At 47.1% G+C, this 27,462-nt stretch overlaps 1 protein-coding gene across 1 annotated transcript in view; it reads right to left on the reverse strand.

The window, feature by feature from the left end:
• Window positions 1-27,462, reverse strand: part of LOC138583120 (cholesterol transporter ABCA5-like) — a 3,134,767-nt gene that overhangs the window by 74,506 nt on the left and 3,032,799 nt on the right. Inside the window, exon 37 of the mRNA XM_069655080.1 lies at window positions 25,230-25,309. Within this exon, the coding sequence (XP_069511181.1) occupies window positions 25,230-25,309 (80 nt within the window). The remainder of the gene's footprint in view (window positions 1-25,229; window positions 25,310-27,462) is intronic.

Consider the following 27,462-nt stretch of genomic DNA (forward strand, 5'->3'; position numbering starts at 1 on the left):
GACGCCAAAATACTAACGGCAGTCCTAGCCAACCGCTTAAAACAGTTAATACCCATGCTGATCCACTCAGACCAAACAGGCTATGTTCCGGGAAGGAACACGTCCTGGAACCTCCCCAGACTTCACCACGTGATAGATGAGACAAATCGACTGCAAGACGAGAGCATAATAGTGTCTTTGGACGCTGTCAAAGCTTTCGACTCTGTGCGTTGGGAATGGCTGATGGGTGTACTCGCCCTCTTTGGTATTGGGGAGGGGTACCTCCGATGGATCAGGTTACTATACAAGGAACCCAGAGCAAGGGTGAAAACTGGGCGATTCATTTCCAAGGAGTGGAAGATACATAGGGGAACCAAGCAGGGGTGCCCGCTATCGCCAATGTTATATATCCTGGCTCTAGAGCCATTTGCGGTATTCCTTAGAGCAGAATATAGAGACACTGGATTGGACATAGATGGGGTGCTCCACCAAATCTCGCTATACGCGGATGATATGCTCCTATTTGTAAGCGAGCCAACCACTAACCTACCCTGCCTCCTAGAAGCGATTGGGGCGTACACTAGGCTTTCGGGCACAGCGATTAATAAAGAGAAGCCCCTCCTCTTCCCCTTGGCAGGTCTGAAACACGTCCCCCCACATTGTCTGCCGGACCTGGGTCTGACATGGGCACCCCGCACCTTCAAATATTTGGGTATAGGGATACATCATGATACCGCTGATACCCATGCAGCCAACACGCTTGTCGCTCTAGAAAGGTCACAGCGGTCAATGACTTTCTGGGGGACACTACCACTGGGAACGATGGGAAGAGCAGCCCTCCTGAAAATGGTGGTGCTGCCCCGCCTATTATACTTCCTCACGAACATCCCATACAGCATACCCAGGGCCTTTTTCACTAAACTAAATACAATAACGCGTTCATTCCTATGGGGGGAGGGAGAAATAGGATCGCAATAAGGACCCTGCAGAAGGACTACGAAGAAGGGGGTATCAGACTACCAGACTTCGAGAAGTACTATTTAGCGGGGCAGCTGCAATTTGCAGTAAAATGGCTGGGGGAAGACGAAACAATAGACACTCGCATTTTCCAACCTGCACTGAAACAGTATTACCTAAGGGAAATACTATGGCTCGACAGATCCCGGCTCAGAACCCTGACGAACATGCTCAACATTGCAGTGGACTTATGGAAAAGAGTGTGGAAACTCCAAGGGGTAAAGGATCCGCAGTCAACGCAAATCCCTCTAGCGGGTCTCCTGGGAGGGAACACAAATACACTAGCAACATATCGAGCACACTGGGAGGCTAAAGGGGTAGCACAAATTGGAGACCTGAGAAGGGAGGGAAGGTGGGCAGACTTCCACGAAATGGTAGATGAAAACATCACGAGAAGATGGCCAGATTGGGAAGACCAGGATGAGGAAACGGCATTAGACGTATGGTATGACATCGCAGAGGGAACGCACACAACCTCCAGGTTGTATGAACAGCTACTGAAGGCCAAAGACCCACAGGAACAACACACGAGGCAGCGTTGGGAGGAGGAGTTGGGGAGGCCTCTCAGCGATCAAGAATGGACTAGGGCCCTACGATACCCAAAAAAGGTATCCAGAAATGCAAGATTTAGGCAGGCGCAGCTATATGTAACGCAAAGAGCGTATCTCACACCCAAGAAGATGAATAAAGTCCATACATGAGCCCAGAGCGGGTGCCCCCGCTGCTCATCGGAAGAAGCGGACATGGTACACATGTTCTGGTACTGCCCAGTGATGCAAGAGTTCTGGGACAGGATCAGACTCAAGATAGCGGGAAGCGGACTTCAAATCCAGGCGGAACATCCCGAAAAGTACCTACTGGGCATCTTCTCGAGAGGGGATAAGCATGAATCTCATCTGGCGAAGATGAAAGATTTGATAAGTATACTGGCCAAGAGAAGGATAGCAATGACATGGAAGTCAAAGGAGGGCCCGAATGTGTGGAGGCATGGTGGTCAGACCTTCAGAAGTGGACGCAGGCAGAGACAGTGGTGTGGACAAGAGCAGTGATAAGAGGGGAAGGTGAAACTGCGCACAAGTTGACTGCATGGAACACACTAATACAAGACCAATTTGGCCACCCGGAGGGAGGAGACTCCGAAGATCCCTCGGAAACAGAGGATCCATAGGTGAAATAGTAAGGCCAAGCACAAAGCCCAAGAATAGAACATTATGCGTACCAGACCTAGTGCTCGACCCCATGGGAGGTCCAGACTGAACTGATAAGGTAGCTGGGGAAACAATGAAACTACAATGGAAGGGCAAGATCCGTAAGAAGTGCCAATAAGCCATTTATGTTAAAGTTGTTTGTATGTTATGTGTTTTGTTGTTGTTAAAAGAAAACAATAGACATTTTTTTTTTTTTTAAGTTCTGAACAGAGAGCTGCAGGGGTCACTTTCCTTTTGCCTGTATTATGTAGAAAGTATTTTTTCAACTTGAGTTTCCTGCAGAATCTAAAAAGGTCTGTGATAGTTCCAAAGTAATCATATGTATTAATAGGACAAAAAGTGAGTCCTTTGTTGAGTGTAGAAATTAGCTCTTTTGGTAGGGTTAGACCGGTAAAATTGTATACTATGTTTTCCTCTTTGGTTGGTTCATTGATCTTGTTTGTACGCCATTGTTTTTGTCTGATTCGTTTTATTTGTTAGATGCCTTGTCCTCTGTGCCCCCTCTTTGTTTTGAGGTATTTATTGACTGTCGTGGTAAAGCCCCATTTCAGGTTTTGTCTTGTATTTGAACGTGTTTTCTTGAATTGTCTGTATTCCTCTAAAAAAAAAAAGAGTATGGTGCAATCTGGTTTTGCGATTCATCTACTTCCTGACCTTCTTGTTGGCAAGATTCTAATGATGCTTGTTCTGATCCACTCAATTATTCTGATTCAGAGGATGGTGGGGCTGCTGTTGGCGTTAGTTTTTTGCTTTTTGTGGTGTTTGAGGTTTTGTTGAAGGTATATACTCGTTTGAACTTGTAATCTAGCTTGTCTCTTAGAATTTGACGTTTTTTTATCTTAATTTCTTGAGCAAATTTTTCAATGATGTCATCTAATATTTCATAATTTTTTAATGTTTTTTCCGGGATATTCAAAAGTTCTATGTTCTCCTTGATAGTGTCAATATCCTTGATTATCCTTTCATGTTGTTTTTTGGCGTTCGTAATCAATTTCTCTATCATTAGTCTTGAGGTATTTGTAAGTAGTTTCTCCCAATCCTGTAACCTGTCAATGTCATCTTCGTCAAACGGTGGAAATATATATATTCGGAGCCCTATCGGTATCCGTCCTACTTTGAGATACTGTTCAAGCGTTTGTATTTCCCACCATCTAGATAATTCAGATTTTAATAGTCTTTCTTGTTGTTCGAATAAGATTTTCATAGATTTGGAGTTTGTTTTTTGGTCTGGAGTGGATGGTTGTTGTTGGTTAGAAAAGAGTGAGTCTGCCTCCTTGTTTCTATCTGAGAAACATTTCAACATTGTTTTTTGATATGGTCGAGTGATTCTATGCAAGTAATACACAAAAATTAAAAATAGTAATATACCGTGTATTCTTTGTGGAGTTTGCAGCTCAGTACAGCTTAACCCTTTAAGTGCCACTGACGAGCCGGCTTGTCAGTGGAAAGCGCTCCATGTTGCCACCGACGAGCCGGCTCGTCGGTTTTGGCACTCTGCTTTGCTCGATCCCTGCAAAGCAGGGATCGAGCAAAACTGTAATCCAACCCCCGGGCTATGTGAGGGGGAGGTCCCCCCTCACTGCCAGGGGGCTGGATTACCTTCAGTTTCACGTCGGGGTGCGTAAAGCACGTTGGCGTGAAACTGAAAGTAAAATCACTGCAGCAGCCATTTTCGGCTGCTGCAGTGAAAGAAAGAAGGTAAGAGCCCTTCTTTCTCCGCGTCGATCTCCGGCTGTATTTCAAGCCGGAGATTGAGGCGGGTATCGTTGGAAAGGGGAGATTCTCTCCTTTACAACGATACCCATTGAGTGGTATTGCTGCCTGCGGATCGGGCGCAGGGCGCGCGATCTACGGGCAGCAATGTCACCGGATCAATACAGATCCGTTTGTGATGCAGGGGGGAGGGGGGCTGCTTACTAGGTAAGCAGCCCCTTCCCCTCATGGCCCCAAAGCATGGGGCCACAGCGCCAGAGACCCCTGGGGGCAGATGATCACTGCCCCCAGGGGTGAAAAGGAAAAGAAAATTAATTAAATAAATCGAGGGAAGGGGGGAGGTGGGAGGGGATTTGGGGCCCTGGGGCCCACTAGACCACCAGGGATATGGCAAAAAGTGGTGTCCTTGGAAAGGGAAGGTTCTCCCCTTTCCAAGGACACCACATATATGAGGCATTGCTGGTCACGGATCGGCGCAGAGCGCTCGATCCGTGACCAGCAACCCACTAGACTACCATGGATCCGTTTGTGAGTTGGGGGGAAGGGGGCTGCTTTAAGTAAGCAGCCCTCTCCCGGCCCCCAAAGCATGGGGGCACATGCATGTGAACCCTGGGGCAGATGGCTGACCATCTGCTCCCAGGGAATGTAAAAAAAAAATGAAATGATGGGAAAAGGGGTTAGGGGTGGGGGGCCACTAGCCACCATGGATTTTTTACTGAATGAATGGGGAGGTGCCTACCCCCCAACCGAAGTAGAAAGGGGGGCACCCCTTGTAAGCCTCCCTGGGGGCAGGTATCTGCTCCTAGGAAGGGGCATCTGACCCCAGGGAGGGATGCATGAGGTGGGGCCTTCCATTTGGGGTGGATGCCACCCACGTTGCAGTACAACATTCGCTGCCAATTTAGGGTGGCCCTCTGCCCCCCCTAAAATGCAGCCTACAATTTTGTTTGTTTTTTTTTGTTTACCCAAGTTCGCTTGGCGCAGATGGCCACATTAGTGTGCCAATCTGCCCCCAGGGTGCCCAAACCGTACTGCCCCATCTATTGGGGGTCCTGCCCCACCTTTTGTGGTGGCCCTCTCCCCCCCCACCCCAAATGGCTGGGGGGGGACCTCATGCAGCCCTCCCTGAACCTCCTAGGAAGGGCTGCATGATGTGCCCCCCCTCCATTCGGTGTGGGTGAGGAGAGAGCCACCACAAATGGTGGGACAGCCCCCCCAATAGATGGGGCAGTAGGGTTTGGGCACCCTGGGGGCAGATTGGCACACTAATGTGGCCATCTGTGCCAAACGAACTTGGGTAAACAAAAAAAATAATACAAAATCGTAGGCTGCATTTTAGGGGGGGCTGCGGGGCACCCTAAATTGGCAGCGAATGATGTACTGCAACGGGGGGTTGCCCTCACCCCCCCACCACAAACGGAGGGCCCCACCTCATGCAACCCTCCCTGGGGTGAGGGGGGAGAGGGCCCCCAAAAATGATGAGACAGGCCCCCCAGTGGGTGGGACAGTAAGGTTTGGGCACCCATGGGGCCAGATTGGCACACCAATGTGGCCCTCTGCACCAAGGCAACAAAGAAACACCGAAACACGTCGCCAACAACAGATATCATACCTTCTCGCGTTCCCACAGGTGTCCTGATGAAAAAGGTACATCACATGTGTGGGAGCACCTACCGGGGGCGCAAAAGGAAAACGGTAACCCGCTGGTAACCCCAAGCCTTTTGCCACAGCACAATTTGTTCATGTGGGCAACCTACAGTTTTGGGCCTAGGGTGTCGAAGCCAGCAAGGAAAACAGGGAACCCCATGCATTTCCCAAAAGAGGACACCCGTGGAAATGCGCAGAGGTCTGACTTGCTTGAAGTGGCCCAGAATTCATTACCCAGAACCCCAGACAAAGTGAACATTGTGTTTTTTCCGCACCAAATATCACACTTTGTCGGGGATTGTGGCTAATAAAAACATGGGTGAGCCGAGCAAAATGTGCGGAAAATGCGTTTTTTTCCCCACATTTCGGACTTAGCGGGGGTGTCTGGGTAATACATTCTGGGGTGATGTGCACAAATCATACCTCAGCGGATTTCCACGGGTGTCCTCTTTTCGGAAATGCATGGGGTTCCCTGTTTTCCTTGGTGGCTTGGACACCGGAGGCCCATATCTGTATGTTGTGCTGGTCGGCAGAGCGTCTGAAATTCCGGTCTGAAAACAGACTTGGGGTTACTTGTGTTTTAGGCTTTCCCCTAGGCGCCCAGGTAGGTGCACCCACACATGTGAGGTACCGTTTTCATCGGGACACCTGTGGGAAGGTGGGACGGTAGGCCATGTGTTGTGTTTGTGTGGTTTTCATAACGTTTTGACCCATTTGCTGGTGCCCTTTGTCACACAACCCTTTCATTTCCCAAATGTGCCCTACATTTAATCGCTGCTTTAGGCACCATACACTTTTGTAACCTGCACAAGTCACCTACCCTTGAAAAGGTCTGCCTGTGCTCTTTCAGAAAATGTATGCTTGCTGTTCCTCACCACATTGGTTTTCCCGATTTACACATGCTAAGTGCGTCTGTTCAGGCCGTGAGCGTAAAACTCCTGTGTACCATGGCTCAGTGTTTGGCTTGTGGTATTGCTTTTTTTGTAAAACACTACAAAAAATGTGTGCTTTCCTAACTGCAAGAATCGGGGGAATGTAGCAGAGCATTGCTTTTCTCAAAATTCATAGAAGCCATTGCCGTACCAAGCCAACCATGTCCAACACATACCTTTTTTTCGGTAATTTTCACGCTTTTCCCCCAATCTATGGCATTTTCCCCTACCTAGTGTTTGCCTGACCTATGCAAATCACCCCTTCCTAAAGTTGGAATTATGTCTACTTTTCAGAAATATATGCCTTTCCATCCTCCAATTCAGCTTTCCTACCCTTTTTTCCCATTCCGTCCATGCATGTCCAATTGGCAAAAATTGCCAAAATCGCCTACCTCTCACAAACAGTTGATAACCACATCAAAATAATTTTTTGCCGTTTCCACTCAATCTGTTCTTGAAAGCCAGGAAATTGGGGAATTCACCACAGCAAACCATTTGTTCCTAGCTCTTACAAGGAAAAAAACACAGGCTTCTTTGTACCTCATTTTATTGGCATTTTTTGAAAACCCCCCAAATTTTCCCCCTTTTTGCTTATTTTCTCTCACCCCCCTACAGCAACCTGGGATTCCTGGGTGGTGTTACAACCGCCTACATGTGGGAAAAAAAGGCGCCAAATTTGGCCGAGATATCGCATGCACTGGGGAGAAATACCCATGGCACTTAAAGGGCTAAAGATTAGTGCATCTGATTGAAGCAGTCTCTGGCTGATTCCGGCGCTCCTCACTGTGTCAAATTGAAGTAACTGCAAAGCGGCGAAACAAAGGTCTATTACCCTTAGACTGTAAAGGGAAATTAATCTGTACAACTACCCTTTTAGACCTTGTACTGTTTCGCGCTCCGCTAAGAGTAAGGCTATTTGTCAAGAAAAGATAGTTCATATAGTTGTTTCAAAATCCTTTTCAAAAATAACTTGAACCAAAATGGTTTCTCTGTTTTCTTAGCCTTTGTTTTATTCCAAACAGGAGAAAGAAAAACAAAAATTTAAAAAAGGGGGTTTGTTAAATTATAAATTGCATTCAAAGCAAAAACTGTTGCATCACAGAATTTAGCTTTTCTCAAAGTTCGTATTTGATTGTATTGTGGACTTTAAACACTTTTATACATTTTTAAGTTGAACCACAAATTACATTTCATTGTGAGTTCCCTTCAATCCAATGTGTTATTGTTTAAATACAGATTGCATTCAAATATATACTGTTGCTTCACAGTTTGGTTTCTTACAATTCAGTTTTGTTCCTGCATGAATGTAGTTGTTGCAAGTCTATACCTTCTAAATCTGAACCCGACACGTGTTTCACCGTCTGGTGTTCTGGCGGTTCATCAGGGGATTTTAAATGGAAGATAGTTCCAAAAAATATATAAGAAAGTAAGAAGTGACTAGTTCGCTTGTGTTGAGTTTTGCCGATAGTATTGTAGGTTTGTTGTGATACCTAATGAGTGTCAAACCAGAAGAAAGAAAAACCACTTTTTAAACAAAAGACGAAATAATGGTTTCCCAAATTGCTTATATCCTATTTGTTTGGTTTTGTTATTTATTGTTTACTTTTTACTCAACCGCTAACAAATGGGTGATTGTAGGAGATATAATGTGAAAAATACAGTTCGCTAAGTGCATAAATAAAACTTACTTGAGCTGCCCGTGTGAAGTATCAAGCGTTCGAGGTGTCTACTGTTAGTGCTGTTTGTTGCTTCTTTCGGAGAGATCCCTGGGTAAAGACAATATATACGTTCTATGTCAGTCGTACCTCTTATATGGGGCAGAAAGAAGCATACTCTGAGGTACGCACATAACGAAGTTTTAAACTGCTTAACAATGCCTGCGAGATGGACCTTCTTACCTTTGTATGTTGCACGGAGTATTCAAAACGTTCTATTTTTGTCCATTCTTCGGTCCGATTGCCGTGTGTCAGTGTCGTGAGCACTGCCGGTTATGACCCGGAAGTATAAGCCACTGCTAGTCCCTTTGCAAATACCCTTGGAGCAGAGGTAATGCTGAAGGGGAGCACCTTTAACTGATAGTGTGTGTCCTCTATCTTGAACCTGATGTGGCCATGTAATCCCCATGTTGTAGCAGTGGGATTACCTCCTGCAGAGTTGTCATCCTGAACCTTTGAGGTTTGACATACTTGTTTGCAGGAGGCAGATTAAAACAGGGTGCATGGTTAGATCCTTTTTGCGCACAAGGGAGTATATTGAATAAATACCCTTGTTCATCTGAAGATCTGAAGTTCTGGTATGATCTCGATTGCTCCCTTCTGTAGTAGGATCTGGACTTCTAGCGGGATCTGTAGATGTTCCGGCGACAGCCGTCTGCTCTTTGGTTGGTGGTATTGGGTTGTTTGCGGGAATTATATGCAAAAACCACCGCTGACGGTTTTGAGAACCCACTGATCGAAGGTAATGCCCTCCTATGTGTGGGTAAAAGGTGTTAATCGTCCCACTACCGGGGAGACATGGGAGGGGACCCGTATCACTGAGTCACTTGCAGGCCGGGGTTGGGAGGCCTCTGGCTGCAGAGTTTCTCCCTCTACCCTTGCCATGCCAAAATCCCCACTGTTGAGGGGTCTGGAAACTGCTGGAAGTACCCCGTCTGGAAGACCCAGGAGTCATTACTGTTCTGTAGTCCCGTTGGGAGGAGCAGGAAAAGGATTGCCTGTGAAAAGACCGGCAGGTGCTAAAGGCACCCCTTTGGACAAAGGGCTTGGCAGAGATAGGGTTCAATGGCTTCAGTGTCTAGTGCTCTCTTTTTAGCGGTCTCAAGGGCCTCATCGAACACCTTATCAAAGAGATCAGAGTCTTCTACAGGTTTGTTAATGAGAGAAGCCTGTGTCTCGGGTTTAAAGCCTTAGGTTTTGAGCCATGCATGGCGCTTTAACAGGACCTTTTTTTCCTTTTCTTTTAAATTGGTTATTTATAACAGGCTTATTACCCAGAGGTTTCTAAGCATGGACCCGGGATCGAACCTGTGTTGCTGCACATCATCTTTCTTCCAAGGCGAGCGCGTTGCCCCTGAGCTATCCTCCTGAGAAAACGTCCTCCCGTCTCAGCGGAATCCAGTGTATTCTTGGGAATGTTCTGCGTCACTTGACGCCCTTCGGCCACCACTGCTAACAGCTGTGAACAAGTAGGCACTGGGACGTTTTGTAGACCTTCATGCACAAGACCCCATAGGACATCGCTATAGCTTGCGAGGAGTGTGGTATTATTAGCGATCCGAGTGCTCAAAGCAGCCAAGGTGGTGGTCAATTTCCCCAGAGCATACCGCTTTTTACAATCCTGGTCCAGAAGTGACTCGGACGAGGATAGTGGAACCCCTGCCCTTTTTCTAGTGGTTGTTACAACCAAGGAGTCTGGAACAGCATGTCCTCTGATATACAATGGATAGGAGGGTGCTGGGCAGAACATTTTTTCAACTAAAGGGTTGACGGCCGAGTGATCCAGGGTATTAATAAGGCAGGAGCCAGGTGTTTCTTTACTTAATTTAGAAGAATAATGGCCTGACTGATGGGGACTTTTTCTTTAAGGATATCTTAAACGAAATCCGTGTCGGATATGGCCTCCTGGATTACAATCTTGAAATGGTCAGCAGCCTTCTTGAAAAGGTTATTATTATTATTATTATGGTATTTATTGAGAGCGGACCTAGCTTCAAAAAGCAACAGAGCGCTTTACAGAGGTATGCACCAATACAGATACATAACAGAGCGCTTTACAAAGGGGCACAGGGGATGGGTACAGCTATACCGGGTGGCAGGGAGGAGAGGGGTGGGCGGTGTCTACCGAGTCAGGTGGCGCGAGTGGCGGCGTGATGGCCTAGGTGTTGAGGTTGTTGAAAAGCATCTGATCGTCAATAGGCAATGAGTCCCGGGGCTGAAAATGTCCGGGTCAGGTTAATGGTCCAGGGTAGCAAGCCAAGTACCATGGTCATCAGGAGGGACCCAGTTATCTGGGTCTTGAGAGATGGGTGGGGGTCGAGGTCCTGTGAGACGTGATCCAGACCTGGGACAAAATAGATGTCATCATCAGGTTCATCATGTACATCCTGGTCCTCGTGGAAGATATCCACAGGAGTTTCATGTAGACATTATTCAGACTGGGGTACAAACTGTGCACCTGGAGATTGGAGCCTTAGGCACTCGGAAGGTATAAGACAAGTGACCATAGGCTTATGTCCCTTAAGTATGTCATCAAAATTGTCTGAAAAATGTATAAATTGAGACATCTTCTCTATACAGGCCTCAAACCTCTCCCTAGTCCACATATATGAAGTGGATTCATCAGTGAGGGGGGTGGAAGATGGGGGGGGGGTGGGTGAAACAGCTGCCACAGGATCCTGTTGTAGGGCCTGAGACAGAGGGCGAGAGGCTGGAGAATACCCCTCTGGCAAAGGGGAGGCCTTTTTAGGCCAAGACTGTGAGAATGGGCCTTGGAAAGCTTTTCCCGAAGCTTGGGAAGCATTTTGGAAGGTAGGGCACGTTTCGGCATATCTTTCTACGCTACTGCACCGTGGGTCGAATATTTATGTGAAGTGCCTAGTAGGGATAAAGTCATAGGGCCGAGGCGCCAGCGGGAGAGTGACTCTCGGCCTGCGTGGCATAGGCTGCCCACCAATTGGGGCGCCTGTCTTAGGGTTTTGGCCCAAAAATGTTACATGCCTTGCAACGCTGCTCATCATGGTCACGAGGGAGGCACCGATTGCACTCTTTATGAGTGTCATTCCAAGAGCATTTGCCATTACAAGACGGGCAGAATTTAAAAGGTGTTTTTCTCATACAGGAGAGAAAAGGCAGCCAGACGGAAGGAACAAGAAGAGTTGGGGCAAAGAAGAGACATTCTCAGAAGAAAATCAAATGAAATGTGTCCCCACTCTCCCCTACTATGAGGCCTGGCCTGAGGTCCAAGGACAAAAAGAAGCAGCCGTCAAATCGCCAGAGGTGTAGAGTCGGTGAAGCAAGATCAGCCGTCGAGAGGATGTTGAGTAGTTGTGGAGACAGCTGTCGAAGATGGCTGGCCATAAGGCGCCAAGCAAATATCAATTTAATAGCAATATATACACGGTAACCAGCGCCGCATTCAGCGACAGACTAGAAAGGCAGAAAAAAAATATGGGGGACTTTGACACGTGAAGGATTTTGGGTAAACTACACGTAACATTAGGGATAATGATACGGTCACCCCCATGAAAACGGCCCTTTCGAGCTTCGAAAAAAAAGATGCAATAGTCTGCAATAAACACTATATGTCGGACTATATGCACAGCATGGTGCTCTAAGCAGATTCACAAGCATCAGAAATTGTATATGCAGTCCTTAATTGTAGAAGTACATTTGCGGTATATACAATAAAATGATTATGTGACAAAACCTACATAGGAAGTACCATACCTGAGATAAGATTCGATATCAAGGAACTTCTGAACGCAATTGGGAGTCAGGATAAGAAAATACAACTCGCTAGTCACTGGCAAAAAATGTATCAGAATTGTGAAAAAAGCGGAATCATGTTTGGCTATAGACCTAGTGCTGGCTTTGGTAAGAAGAGGCAACAGGGAGCTGGAAGTAAGGTGACTTGAAGCAGGATACATCTGCCAACACACAGTATAAACATGACACAATCTGGACCAGGAGATGCATGCCTTTCTATGATATTTTCAACATTCACAGGATTTACTTGGACTTTTTGTGCTTTTTATGATTGTAAAATTACATATACCAAATTGTTACCAGCCGATTGTAAATTTAATTTATGCATACCAATTACCTTTTCCAATAAGAATTCATGCTAGTCTCTTGTGCTGCATATAACATATATATGCTGTCACAGATCGTTATTAAGGGACTATCTGGAGGTTCACCTAGCCTATATTTTGATTAGGAAGCATATTGTCCCATTTGGACACTGGTAAACATCATGTTCATTGTAGGGTCATGGATTTCACATGTTACCATTTTTTCTCTAAAACAATAGTAATGTTTGTTATTTTTTTTTTTTATCATATATCTACTTCCTTTAATGCACTAATAGCGCATTCCGCCATATTTATTTCAGAGGCAACACCTTGCTGCGCATAATAACATCTTTGTTACGCTGATACTTGTACCCTCAATCAATCTTACTATCATTGATACAGTGATGATTTCCAGGTCTGCCGTCAAACGCTGTGATGGCATACGTTTAATATGATATCATAGGTTATAGCATTACACACACTATGACATTATTTAAGGACAAACAGATGCCACAATGCACCCGGTACACACAGCATGGCAGCTAACAGAACATGTGACACTTAGAATCCATTTATTATATTGTAAGAACACCTTGGAGAGTTCTCTTTAATCAATGCCATCTTGTCAGATTTATTCACACAATGAGAACACTTCACAGTTAATTGGCCAAAACACACAACAGGAAGAATTCTAATAATGGTCCAAGATTGGCGAGTACCACTAGAGTAGACGTATTATAACTGATTTGTTGACAGTATTTGTAAGTCACTTGCACAGCCACCTCCACTATTTACAGGTTTCAAAGTACCACTGACAGGATTAAGATTACCTTTCAACAATTAGAAGACCATGACTTCAATATCCACAATGGTTATAAAAACCCATTGAAAGCAAGTGACAAATAAGACCTATACAAAAAACATAAATCAGAATTGTGATATTATCTCTTACATGAGTTAACATAACATGAACATATCATTGAGACCTTTATATGATTTCACAATCTAATAATTTCTTTCTTTTTCTCTCTCTAACCTCCCATTTCCTTCCTACCCTGTTTGCCTTTTTTTGTTTATTCAAGTTGCTTCATGGGCCTTTGTACACCAACGTTTGTATATCATGTGAATTGAAAACAATCGTATACTATTTTGTAATGTAAGATCCCACAACTATCACTTCAGCCTTGAAAAAGCTGAGAATGGCGAAACACGTGTTGGCTTAATAAGCGATATGGAAACATAATAAAACAAAGTGTAAATCATCCATCAATTTGGATACTCAAAAGTGGTTTTGAAATTACCACTTCACTTGTGCTGTTTACGGTGTGGTTCAGTATAACGTAGAAAAGAAAATGTTCAGTGAAACAATCACTGAACCTGGAGAGGCCAGTTGTGTAGTTAATACTGTTTCAAAAAGGTACAGACGTGTAATTTGTATAATCATCATGGCACATTGCCTTGGGAATTGTCTGGTTGCCATACTGGCGTCTATTATTCATAATTGGTGTTCAGGACTGCAATGCACAGTGGCATTGGTACCCCCAGTATAAACACCTACGGTGTGCTGTTGTATGGCCTGTGCTTGTAGTTGTTAGCAGTGGGTAGCGCATGTAGAAAAACATTGTCCGGTGGCAGCTAGACAACTGTTATCCACTGGGGGTCCCAGCGTGTATACTACGCACTGAACGCAAGTGTATAAAGTAGACACAGCATGCTTTCTAGTTATATTAACCATTGTAATATATTGCAAGATAAGGAATAGAACGCTCTGTGCCTCCGCTGGCTTGGCCCTACCATGGCTGGGAGGGCTGTACTGCGACCAACACGCTTAGACCGCAAGCTCTGAAGAACAGGTTAGCAAGGTGGAGGGAGCTCTTCAAGAAGTCACCTCCAGAGGACTTGAAGAACTTCGTCAAGCACAATTCGAGGCCCAAGGCAGGGCCGCTCTTTTCCATCGCACCCCGCATAGGCAACTCCTTCCCTAGGAAACGAAGCGGGAGGGACCGTTCAGGTTCTCACACCAGCGCAGGTACCGAGGCTCATTCAGCTACCGGCCACCAGGCTGCTAGATCCTTCCAGAGACAGCGCTGAGGGACTGCAAGGTTCTTTTACCGGGAGTCCACCCGAGGGGCTACCCTATACTACCGGACAAATGTCTGAGGGGGCACCTGTACGCAGTACTACCGGCGATTCAGCCAAAGGCACTAGGCCTACCAGGTCTCGTCCTGAGGTGCAGGGTAGGGCTCAAGCTCCACCGCCAAGAGTCCAGGAGGAGGCCAGTCCCAGTGAGCCAGGCACAACTATGCAGGCACGTGGTATATAGCTCAACAAGATGGCTGCTCGCCCGACACCAACCCCATTTGGGGAGCAGGTAGGAGATTGAGTGTCCAGGTGGGACTGGTCTTCACCAGGTACGTGGCCTACCGTTTATCCTGCTAAGGCAGATACCCCCTGCAACTAGCAAAGCAGAGTATGCACATGCCCCAGCAGCCACCTGCCGATCCGTCAATACCACCTGCCACCACACCATCCTGTGAAGACAAGTTTTTTGAGAAGTTCATCACGCTGATGAGGTCCGCCAACATGGGCTCCATCCTTCAGGATGTGATCAGGGACCCGCTGCCTCCAGTCCCTCCGCCAGCACCCATAGTCATTCCTCCTATGGCTCTGGTGCCTCAGGCGCCTGTGCAGCCCCAGCTACCCACGCGGGTCCTTCGATTCCGGCTCCCCTGCCTCCTACATTTCTGGCGGTTCCACACCAGCCTCCACTGCATCCTCTGACTCCGGTCCCCACACTGCAGCCTATTAGCTCCCAGCACTCCTACACCGGCATCAGACCAGTCACACACCCTCGTGGACATTGATGTGGAGGAGGAACCGACACACCATCGTCAGCCATGGCCTTCCATGATCGACTTGCAGGTTTGGCTCAATACTTGGGGCTTCCATAACCCGAGATTGAACAACCTGAGGCAGGGGTCCGCGACTAGAACAAGGATTCCGATGCAGAAGGGCGTTGTCGCCTTGGCCAAAAAAGGATGGCTAACCCCATTCAGCGCAGCCCACCAACAGGAGCCTCAACGCCAAACACAGACAGTTGGAGGGGGATACACTCTTGTTGTCGGCACACCCTCTACCACACTCCTCAGTGATTGCAGCGACTTCCATATACTCGAAGCCTCAGTCTTCATCGGCCACCTCGTCCTCGGCTCTGCTAGGCAAGTAGGAGAAGATCTTGGAGGCGTATGGTCTATTGCAACACCTTGCTGCACCTTTGTTAGTCTAATGCAGGGGCCATGCTCGCAGCTGTTAACTAGAGGCTTTGGCGGGAAATAGCTGACTTCCTTCTGGAACTTCCGGAGCACAGTCAGGCACACTTCAAGGCGGGGCTGGCAGAAACAAAAATGGTGGCTCAAGAAATCATGGAGTCCACAGTGGCGCATATTGACACCTCAGGTCGGGCCATCTGCATTGCCACGGACATGAGAAGGACTGCTTGGCTCCGGGCTACTAAGTTCAACCTGGACATCCAGGAACGCATAATGAACCTTCCATTCGAGGGTAGAGCACTCTTTCATTCCACCACCGATGAGGAACTTGATAAGAAGAAGAACAGTTCCGACACTGCAAAATCCTTATCCATCCTCACTCAGTCCACGTCCAATACATACAGTCAGACGAGCCAGCATTCCGACAAGGGTCGTGCCTTTGACGGGTTGCGGGGCTTCCAAGAACGATGGTCCAGGCAGCCGAACCGATCTCCGAGTCAACACCGCGCAAACAGCACAAGGCAGGGTATAAGGGCTTTTTTCAGATCCCCTCCTCAGCCTCAGCCTCAGAGGGGAAAAAAGGCATGACACTTCCCTCCGGGTCCACATGTCTCTGTTGGGGGGCAGGCTTGCCTTCCACGCAGACAATTGGCGTGCGAGGTTCGCAGATCCCTGGATCCTATGAGTAGTGTCCATGGGGTACCGCCTACCGGTTCCTCCCTCTCCTCCCCTCCACTCACTGGCGTAACAGGGGCCCCCGCAGCCACATGTTCTAGGAGGGGGGCCCCACTTGGAGATAAAAAAAAAATAATTCAACATTTTCTTTTTTTTAATTCACTCTGCACTTAAAAAGAAATAATTTCGGTAACAGAAATAATTTCTTTATAAAGGCAGAGTGAATACAAAAAGAAACTTTCTTTTTGATTTCCGGGGGCTACCCCCACCCCATGACATGAAGACCCCAGGCTAGAGGCCTCCATGTCATGTGGTGGGGGAAGCCCTATGACTTCAAAAATAAATAGTTTACATGTTTGAAGTCACTCTGCCTTCATAAAGAAATGATTTCCGTTATGGTTCAGTTCTTAGCACAAATAATTTCTTTATGAAGTCACAGTGACTTTATTTTTGAAGTATTATGGCTCCCCTCAATGCGTGTGTGCGTGCATGGTGAAAGAGTGCACACAAATGCATGGGTGGCTGGGAATGCGTGTGTGCGTGTACGGTGAAAGGATGCACACTTAAATGTATGGGTGGCTGCCTGGGTGTGCCTGTATGGTGAAAGTGTCCACACTTAAACGTACAGGTGACTTTCTGTGTGAGTGTATGGTGAAAGGGTGCACAAAAATGTATGGGTGGCTGGGTGTGCGTGTACGGTGAAAGGATGCACACTTAAATGTATGGGTGGCTGCCTGGGTGTGCCTCTATGGTGAAAGAGTGCACTCTTACATATATGGATGGCTGGGTGTGCATGTGTATATGTAGTGAATGGTGTGTGTGCTTGTGGTCAGGGGCACAACAAAACCTACATTTCAGGGGGGCTAACCCTTCAAATGTTGCGAGAGGCGCTAACTTCACGGATGGTCGGAGGAACAAACTTATTTGTGTGGGGGCATCTAACTTCTTTATGCATTTTAATGAGACTATTCTAGTGCAGCTTCAATGTTATAAGCAGTTCACTCTCTTCTTAAGTCTGAAAGCACCCTCTTATGGGCTGCTGTAAGAATGAAAGGTCTCCTGTTCCCTCTCTACCCTTCCAATTACTCCCCTGGCATGCAAGTACTAAGCCCATATCACAATTTCAATTGCTTAAAAAATTTGGCATTTGAATGCAGGTACTAACAGTGAAATGCTGTACATTAGTAATTGCTGGCCCGGGCCCTTGTTAACAGCGAAACCAGGTGCCGTTTAACATCTGTGTCCTTTTCTGTCCGGCAACTTCTCTGTAGGTCAGCCAGGTCAAGTCAACATATCCCACAATTTCAGTGGGGGGGGGGGTGGGATAGTGCTAAAGCCCAGTCAGCTCAATGGTGCTGCACCTGCACCACTACTTGTGTTTAATGCCTTGAGTACTTATTGGTAATATTCATTACACCTAGCCCTATTCTTCCTCATCCCAGTACTTGTGTATGAGGCAGTACTTGTGTATGAGGCACTATGCCTCATTCACAAGTACTGGGATAAGGTAGAGGTACATGAAGGTAATGCCTGACTTAGCTACCTGTAATCTTCATTACTCCTAGTCTCACTCTTCCTCATCCCAGTACTTAGCAGTGAGGCAAGGAGCCTCATACGTAAGCACTGGGACAAGGAAGAGGGACGTGGAGGTAATTCTGGGCCAATTAGCTGATTTTGGAGGTTGGGGTAGGGAATGGCAGGGAGAAGTAGGGGGGGGGTTGGGGTGCAATAATTCATAATGGTCGTCCATGTCCATGCTAAGCAGGCATGATATGCGGTATTAGTGGCTAGAGAGGCATTTTGGTGCAGACAGTCTAGTCATTCCTCAGTTAGGTATGACTTTTTTTAACTGGGAATTTCTGATAAAGCAGTCCTGCTAAGTGTAATTACCTGGCTAGACTGGCATTTGGGTTCTGCCAGTCTAGCCGTTTCTTACTGCGGCACTGTATATTTTTCTGGGCATCTTTGATAAAATTATATGATATGATAAGTCATATATAATGCACCTGTGCACAAGTGTTTTTAGGCACGACATGACAAGGGAAGGAAAACAGAGGGAGGACAAGACAAATGATCTTACTAAGCCTTGTGTCATTCAGATCGTGCAAGTGTGAGAACGAGAAGTGCAAGGGGAAAGGGGAGGGAAAAACAGGGCAGCAATGCTCTGAGTAAGTGCGGCCAGGGCAGTGTGGCTCTGGGTAGAGCAAGGAGAACAAGGGACTGTAGGGTTACATTTACAGCCCCTAACTGCGTGACAGGCCCAGAGGCAGTGAAAGAGTGACTGATCAAGAAAGAGCCTGAGGGTAGCCAAGCAACCAGTTGGAACAGCTGACAGGTAGATCAGGTAGCTCAGCAGGGGAGGGAGAGAGAGAAAGCAGAGGAGAAGAGGAACGTTTTGAGAGGCTTCCGGAACTTTAGGTGGTCCGGCTCACGTTTTGGAGGGGCAGGGAGGCCATTCCAGAGGGAGGCACCTGCAGGGGAGTAGGATCTACCATCTACCCCCCCCCCCCCCACTCTCTGCCTGGAGAAGCATCTAACCCTTAGGGCTCAAGAAGGAAAGTATTTTGGAAGAGAGGTTTGGATGTAGTGCGGATCCCAGCCCCACAAAGCCTTGTGGACAATGCAAAGGGTTTTGAACTTGATCCTTACAGCCACTGAGAGCCAGTGGAGAGATTTCATGGCTGGAGAGATACGGTCCCTGGGCTTGAGGCCAAGGATAAGTCTTGCAGTCCTGTTCTGGATTAGTTGCAGAGGGCGGAGAGTAGAGGAAGGCAGATTGAGAAAGTGGCTGTTGCAGAGCAGTCCAGCCTAGAGAGAACCAGAGCTCTGGAGACAGTGAGCTTTTGGGGGAAAGTGAGAAAGGGAAGAGTCCCTTTGAGGAGGTGCAGCTGGTAGTGGGACTTCTTGGCGACGTCCGAGATGAGAGGAGAGAAAGAGAGAGTGAAGTTGGAGATGACACCAGGAATGAGCGAGAGAGGAGAGTAGGCTGAGAGGAGCCTGCAGGAAAACTGGGTGTCATCCGCATAACACTGTAAATTAGAGGAGAAGGTAGAGATCAGGTGGGCCAAGGGGGCCAACTAGAGGTTGAAAAACCAGGGTGAGAGGATAGAGCCCTGGAGAACGCCACATGTAGAGAGAGGTGGCGGAGTGAAAGGGATCAAGTTGGACCTGGGAGGGGTGGTCCAAGAGGAAGGTGGTCAGCCACTCCAGGGCCTGATCCATGATGCCCAGGTTCTCACAGAGTCAATTGATCAGTATGGCGTGGTTGACCGTGTTGAAAGCAGAGGAATGTTCCAGGAGGATGAGGACAGAAGGAATGCTGGAATCAAGGTTAGAGATCAGATCTTCACAGGTGTTCAGGAGAGCAGCTTCCGTACTTCTGCAAGCTCTTAAGCCAGACTGATGGTCATGGAGACAACCAACAGATTCAGTGTGGAGAGTAAGCTGGCAGTTGGCCAGCTTTTCCAAGAGTTTGGGAGAGGGGAAAGTTCCAGTGGCAAAAGATTGATTACAGAAATCGGCCAAGGCTGGATCAAGGGTGTCAATGTGGTCCTTGATGGTTCTGGAGGAGCAGGCGAGCACCTATTTTGACACTTCCATAGATGGGACTTGTCTAGAAACCTTGTCAGGTGTTAGAGAGAACGAGGAGAAAGGAGGAGAGGGAGAGATGGCCAAAGGGGGGCCGAGAGAGGAAGAGGGAGAGGAAGAGGAGATAGTGGACAGGATGTCCCGAGTTTTAGCGGAGTAGCGAGAGGCCAAAGCCGTACAGAGGACCTGTTGAGGGAACAGGAGAGGTAGAAACCGCAACAGGATTGGCCAGTTCCTTGCAGATTTGAAAGAGTTTGGCTGTGTTATTAGAGGCCACGGAGACGCAGGCTTGAATGTGTGCTCTCTTCTTGATGAGTCTCATTGCTTCGACTGGCATGTTGGTGCAACCAGTCTAAGTATGTCTTAATGTGGCCTGGCATGCTTTACTGTAATGTTATTATGTGTCTACACTGGTCTACATTGTGCAGCCAGTTGTACATGTTTTCATTGTGGCATGGTATTTTTAATAGCAAAGCATTAATGTTCATGTGCACTGTTGGTGACTTGCATGTATTGGATTGGTGTTACCCTACACAACAATAGCAAACACTGTGGCTTTTTAGCCAATTTTTCTCAGAAAGTGTGCTGTATATTGCATTAAAACACTTATTTATATCTTTCTCCTAGTGCAGTGTGTGGCATACTCCTTCAGCAACAAGTTTGTGCGTATTGTGCAAGCATGGTAATCTAGGCCGTCCCAGAGTGTAGCGCGACTCGTGATTTGTTGCCGATTTTGGGGGGGCCCCCTCAGCATGGCTCGCAGGGGGGCCCCCAGATCTTGTGTTACGCCACTGCCTCCCTTCCACTCCACTCCACTCCACTCCTCTCCCACAGATTGGGACAGTAACTCTGTTGGCGGAAATTCCATAGCTCGTAGAGTGGGCTTCTACTCCAGGATTTTCACCATACACAAGAACCACCAGGCTAGCCCGAGATTTCTGTTGGACCTTTCCACCCTGAAACTTTCCCTACCGCTTCAAATGTTCAAGATGATTACCCCAGGGCTTATTGAGGAGACACTGTGCAGGGGAGACTGGATGGGCTCCTTGGATCTGAGAGACGTTTACCTACACGTCCCGATTTGGCAGCCCCATCAATCCTTCCAGCGGTACAGGATCATGGGCTTCCATTTCCAATACAGGGTTCTACCCTTTGGCATCAATTCAGCCCCAAGTGTCTTTACCAGGCTTATGAATGCAGTGGCAGCCCTTCTCCGGGCCCAAGGTCACCATGTCTATCCATACCTGGACGACTGGCTTTTCAGGGCGAGATCCCCGGAGGCGGTCCATCATAACTCCTCCGCGCTCATGAACACGCCGCACGACTTGGGATTCTCCATCAATCTCAAGAAATCTCAGCTGGAACCGACGCAGAGTGTAACGTTCCTGGACCAAATCTCGGATACGAGATCTGAGAGAATTTTTCCCTCGTAGGACAAGATCACAGCCATCAAGAGGGCCACAAGTAATTTTCTCAGCAGAGAGATGACCTCAGCATGGTGGTACCAGCACCTCTTGGGTATCATGGCGGCATATCTTCTGGCAGTGCCTAACACAAGAATCAAAATGAGGAGATTACAGCTGCACTTCGCAGCCTCATGGAATCAGGAGCAGGGTTCACAGGCGGAACCCGTCAGTATTCCTCCCTTCCTATATCAGGACCTAGTCTGGTGGAGCAAGGACTGCAACCGGAGGATAGGCAGACCCTTCCGACAACCAGCACCACAGGGTACCATCATCACAGATTTGTTCTTGGAGGGCTGGGGAGCTACCCTGGACAACCACAGCATCCACTGAGTTTGGTCCCTCCAGGAACAGGAGGCCCATGTAAACTGGCTAGAGCTGAAGGCCATCTGGCTGGCTCTCAAGGCCTTCCTACCGCTCATCAGTGGGAAAATGATCCCCATTCAGACAGACAACTCCACCAGCATGTACTACCTCAACAAGCAGGGTGGCACCAGGTCCCCTCCTCTATGCACCCTGGCGGTCAACATTTGGGAATGGGTCCTGGTGAATGACATTCACCTGACAGCGATCCACCTGCCGGGGGAGTCGAACCTGGAGGCGGACAGGCTCAGCAGGCTGGGGGCGGACAATTACGAATGGAAAATGAACGATCAGGTCCTTCAGGAGATCTTCAACAGATGGGGTCATCCTCAGGTGGACCTCTTCGCCACCTGGTGCAACAGGAAGTGCCCTCAGTTCGCATCTTGGCAGGGTCATGGTCTAGGCTCATTGGGTGATGCACTACAGATATAATTGAACGGCATGAACGCCTATGCCTTCCCTACCATGCCACTGGCACACAGGGTGATCTACAAGATAAGAGTCCCAGCACCTCAGCATCCTTCTTATATTTGCTTGGTGGCTGGCGAGACTTTGGTTCTCGGAGCTACTCAGCCTGTCGGACCAGCCTCCAATGCACCTTCCACGGGGTCCAGCTCATCTCCTGTTACAGCAGGAGGGCACGTGATCCACCCTGCCCCTCCGAAGTTAGCCCTCACAGCATAGTTCCTGAACAGGTCACACTGAAGCATCTGCGCCTGTCTCAGGGTAACCGCAACATCATTCCGGGTGCTCGGAACGATGCTACTAGAAGCCAGTACAAAAGCAAATGGACTAGGTTTTGCCACTGGGCTGAATCTAAGAAGGTCGACCCTCTCATTTGCATACTGGACGATGTGATATCCTTCTCAGCATACCTCGCACACTCTGGAGTGCAGATAGACACACGCTGCACCCATCTTCCGGTCATCGCAGCCTACCGGAACTTGGAGGAGGACGCTTTCTCGTCTGCCAATCTGTTGGTTAAAAGACATCTTACGGGCCTCACCAGGCTCTACCCGCCCATGAAGAAGCCACATCCCGTGTGGGACCTCAACATAATGTTAGGGGCCTTGGCACATAAACCCTTTGAGCCAATGGCGTCCGTAGACATCAGGCTAGTCACTATGAAGACAGCCCTTTTGGTGGGTCTTACGTCTGCACGTCGTGCCAGCAAGATCCAAGCTCTGGTGACTTCTGAGCCATACACTACCTTTGCCTAGGACAAGGTGGTCCTCAGAACGCATCCCACGTTCTTACCTAAAGTAGTCTTGGCGTTCCACCTAAATGAGGAGATAGTACTCCCTACTTTCTTTGCAGACCCCAAGGACGATGCTCAGAGGGTCCTGCACTGTTTAGATGTTAGGCGAGCGCTAAAGTTCTATCTGGACAGAACCAAGAGCTTTCACAAATCTGAGGCTCTATTTATCACCTTTGGTGGGTCAAGGCCAGGATATCAGGCTTCCAAGCCCTCCATAGCAAGATGGATGGTTGCAGCCATTAACGAGGCTGACGAGGCTGACGAGGGGCAGCACAAGCCACTTCTGGCAAACATGCATGCCCACGCTATCAGGGCCAAGGCCACGGTGGTCGCATTCCAGAAACACGTACCCTGGCAGGTCATCAGCAGGGCAGACACATGGACCACTCCCTCCGCCTTTTGCAAGCACTACTGTTTGGATGTTGGCTCCAGGTCGGACGCGGCATTTGGGTAGGTGGTATTAAGGAACTTGTTTTCTTAAGGGGGGTCACCTCTCCACCCTGGTACTGCATTCAGTTGTAACTGCCCATGCAGTATGGAGGAAAGGGGACGGGACGTAAGAGTAATTATATGTTACTCACCGTAATAACTAACATACTCTTAATCCATAGTCCCCTTTCCTCCATACGCCCCACCATTCTCCCCCCTAATAAAACTGGTGTCATTAGGCAATGGTAATATTGTCAACGCGTCTATGGCGACTGAGGAGTGGAGCCAGTGGGCGGAGTCAGGGGAGCACATGCTCCCAGGGCTGTACCCCTGCGTGCCTCTAAATTTAAAGGGGAAGAAGATTTTTTCTGGTGAAAAAGGTTCTGTCGCCCGTCCCTAGGAGGGACGCCAATGCAGTATGGAGGAAAGGGGACTATGGACTAAGAGTACGTTAGTCACTACGGTGATTAAATTATAATTTATTTTACACTTGATGCTAAGTAAAGTAAAATATCCCACACTAAGGAAGTATATGCAGACTGGCAGTACTAAACTGCATATGCATTGTTAGTGTGACATGGATTGTATTACTTAGCATTGAGTGTAAGGCAAACACATTCCTCCACCCTTTTCACTGTCATTCCTCATTCCTTTTCCCAGGCAAACAATATAATGTAATAAACAACTAGAAACGGCACAACTATTGGCTTTACCAATGCTTATTTTCTTCATTATGACAATGATCTGTTGTGTGGCTTTCTTTAACTAATCATTTCACTGTGCAATATCTGATGGAGAAGCGAGAATTTGAAAGCTAAAAAGCTGATGTGTTCCATCCCTGCATAGTATTATCAGTTAGTCCAATAAAAGAAATCAAAAATTGCATCTTTTGTGATTTTAAAACTGGACTAACACTGCCTTGAATTTTGCTTTGCAGCACTAAACCAAGAAATTCTCATGATCACCCCATTGTGATACCAGTAGCTATTTGTGTTGCTTTTGTTTCCTGCACCCTTCATGACATACCACTACAATACAGTTTTTAACTTTTTTTCTCATGTCGACAATGGTAGATGCTTCGTTCTGTCTCTATTAGGAGGCATCCCACATTGCAGGATGGTCTGTCTGCTTTTTGACACTGGTTTTGATAATTGAATATAGTTTAGGGTGCCTACTGCATATTTGTAATTATATGGGTCTGGCCTATATGTGTATTACTGATGCAGAGGTTAGGGATGAATCATTTGCTGGTTCTGCGAAATCCAGGAGAAAAGCAAACGCATAATGACTGAGCTAGTCCTAGAGTTTTGCAGCAGTGTCCCAAAGTCCATGAAAGATGTTCCGCATGAGCCCTTAAAACTATCCAAATCAATGATAGTAATAGTCTGCAACTAAATTCCTTGTGAGGAGATTCAGTCCTCAAATAATTAAATACACTGTCAAGCTGCAGAGCCGCTGAAGAGGCATCATCAACATGAATACTGATATTGTGGGCTTTCCCAGGTGGAAACTAACTATGGATTAAGTTAAAGGTCCTGAACAAAGCTTCAGGTATTGTTTTTATTTTCATATGGGAAATGGTACAGTGAGCGGAAAACATTTCTCAAGAGAAAATAAGACGTCTGGCATGAAATTGGTAAAAGGAACAGTTCCTTCTCCATTTTAATTTGTCAGGCCAATTCTACAGCTCAGAATGTGGGACCTTACCAGCAAGAAAGGCCTGCAATCAATGCCCTCTAGTTGGCTGAAGCGCACTATCCGGGTGGTAATAACATGATAAATTACATTTATTTTGATCCTTCGTTTCCTCTTTGGAGGTTGTCAAAATGTATTCCATTGAAAATCTGAGATCATGTGCCTTTCCTTAGGAGAAAACCTCTGATACTTTCGACAAGCTCACCTTCTTCCAGTCTAGAGAATGCAAGAGACAATGACTGCACATCTTCTTTGGGAATCTTGTAAGACAATATGGAGGCAAAACTGAAAAAAAGAGAACAAGGGAAAGATTAGAACATTTAGAAAAACGTACATAGCCACAGTACATCTCAATTTTTTTTAATATATTTTTATTGGTTTCAAAATGCACACTTCAACTTAACTCGACCCCAACTCCCCGCTCCCACCCTCCGGAAGATCTGTACCCTCAGTTCACACAGGCGATAATTATGCCTTGAACAAGTCCAGAATTCTTATTTTATGTGGGCACCATTGTTGCATATAGTCCGATTGGAGATAGTCCAACACCTCCCTCCCCCCATTCTTTTGTGAATGATCCTTGTGTGCCTTGGATATTGTGCGTTAGTCTTTCCAATGCTATTAGAGTCCACACCTTCTGGAGCCAGCAAAACAATAGAGGCGGATCCCTTTGCTTCCAATTTTTTTCAGCGATCACCGCCCATGCCGCCATCAACAGAACCATAAAGCTTCTCCATTGCGAGTTTGAAAATGTCTTTGCTATCGGGTCCTTCATTCCGCACAACCATACCTTCTCACCCAATAGATCCACCTGAGGAAACATGCTCTTCAATTGGGTCCTTACTTCATCCCAAAATCCCTGAATCCCTCTACAGTCCGACCAAATATGTCTCCAACTACCCTCCCCCTGGCAGCCTCTCCAGCACCCCTTTGATGTCTGCAGGTACATTGCTTTTAGCTTACACATGGTCAGTAGCTCATTTTATCTAGTTAGCATGTTCAGCAAGCAAAACAATCCACTTAGCACATCAAGTGATGCTATGATATCATTCCACTTTAGCAGATGATTGACAGTTTTCATTATGCCCAGTTGTTATATGACAGATTTCAGCATACCTATTCAACACATCATTGCTAGTTTACTATTCCAATTTTGCACCTAATTCCAGTTAACATTATACGTCACACTTGACCAATTTCCATTATGTTCACTTAATCTATTGTAGCCAGGTCTTAACTACACTTTCCCAGTTTTACATTCAATTGTCGGAAAAGGGCCTTGATGCACAGCAAGAGTGTAATCAGCAATGTACATGGCAGTTAAATGTCACACCCGGACAATATCCCTTATTGGCTAGCAAAGAATGAACTGCTAGGCTCCTTACAGACTGCCTGCAACAAAACTGGTCTGGTGAAGCTTCCGATAGTGCTTTCCTCTGGTAACTTCTTTTTGACTTAGGTGCATTACTTGTCATATCAATGGTTATGATCCACTTTGCACTGGCCTTACTGCTGGAGTATTGACCGGATTTGTGCTGGTTGTAGTGCTTGTTAAATGACTCATTTAACAAGCTGGTGCAATGTTAGGATTTGCAGTGTTGAAAGCACAACACAAATTGTGTCACTGTATCTGCACGGATTACTGTATCCAAAGTACGGTGACCAATTATGGCTGGTGTTGGTTCTGGTGCAATTGTAAGGAACAAGTTACTTACCTGTAACACACATGCTTATGAACATTGCCCATCGTCAGGCTGAGAATCCTCGGTAATATTAAAATAGTTTTGCTTTAAAGCTTAAAAAACTGCTTTTCACTATGAGAAACCAGAATGTGTCTCACCCACTAGTCCCTGGGGATCTGTCATCCAGGTGGCCAGGACACGCCCATCGTTTGTGATCCATTTCCTGGGGGTGGACCAGTGCAGGAGGATCATTTGGGTGAGGGGTCTTGGGCGTTGGAGTGGGACACCGGATGGTGAGATGCGGTATCCCCTTCCTTGTAACACCTTTATCCCACCTTACCCGGAAGGATATTTAGAAACTCTACCCCCGCTTTTACAGCATGAACACTTTCACAATGACAGCTCGCTCTAAGGGAAAACAGACTAACACCCGAGCCGTGTAACATGTCCCGATACTATGGTCAGGCGAGGGCAGGCAATTATCGACAATCACTCACACCTGACTTTCATTACATTTCCCCACACGGATAAAAAGCGAAGCACGAGAGCACACTTTGAGTGAGGCAAAACACATGTGGAAACAGCAGTTCCAAGATGGCAGTTTAACGAGAGAAGAAAGGGATTGCAAGAAGGGAAGTACCCTTGACCGTTTCGACAATGAACGGTTGCTTTCATGAGTCCTCAAGATTGGAAAGCATAAGACCAGGAAAACAGGCTGAAGAATCCTGCAGTGTGTGTCGAAGATACCCAGGGCCC

The sequence above is a fragment of the Ambystoma mexicanum genome, chromosome 3q (assembly GCF_040938575.1).
Source record: "Ambystoma mexicanum isolate Mex_15411 chromosome 3q, UKY_AmexF1_1, whole genome shotgun sequence".
NCBI lineage: Eukaryota > Metazoa > Chordata > Amphibia > Caudata > Ambystomatidae > Ambystoma > Ambystoma mexicanum.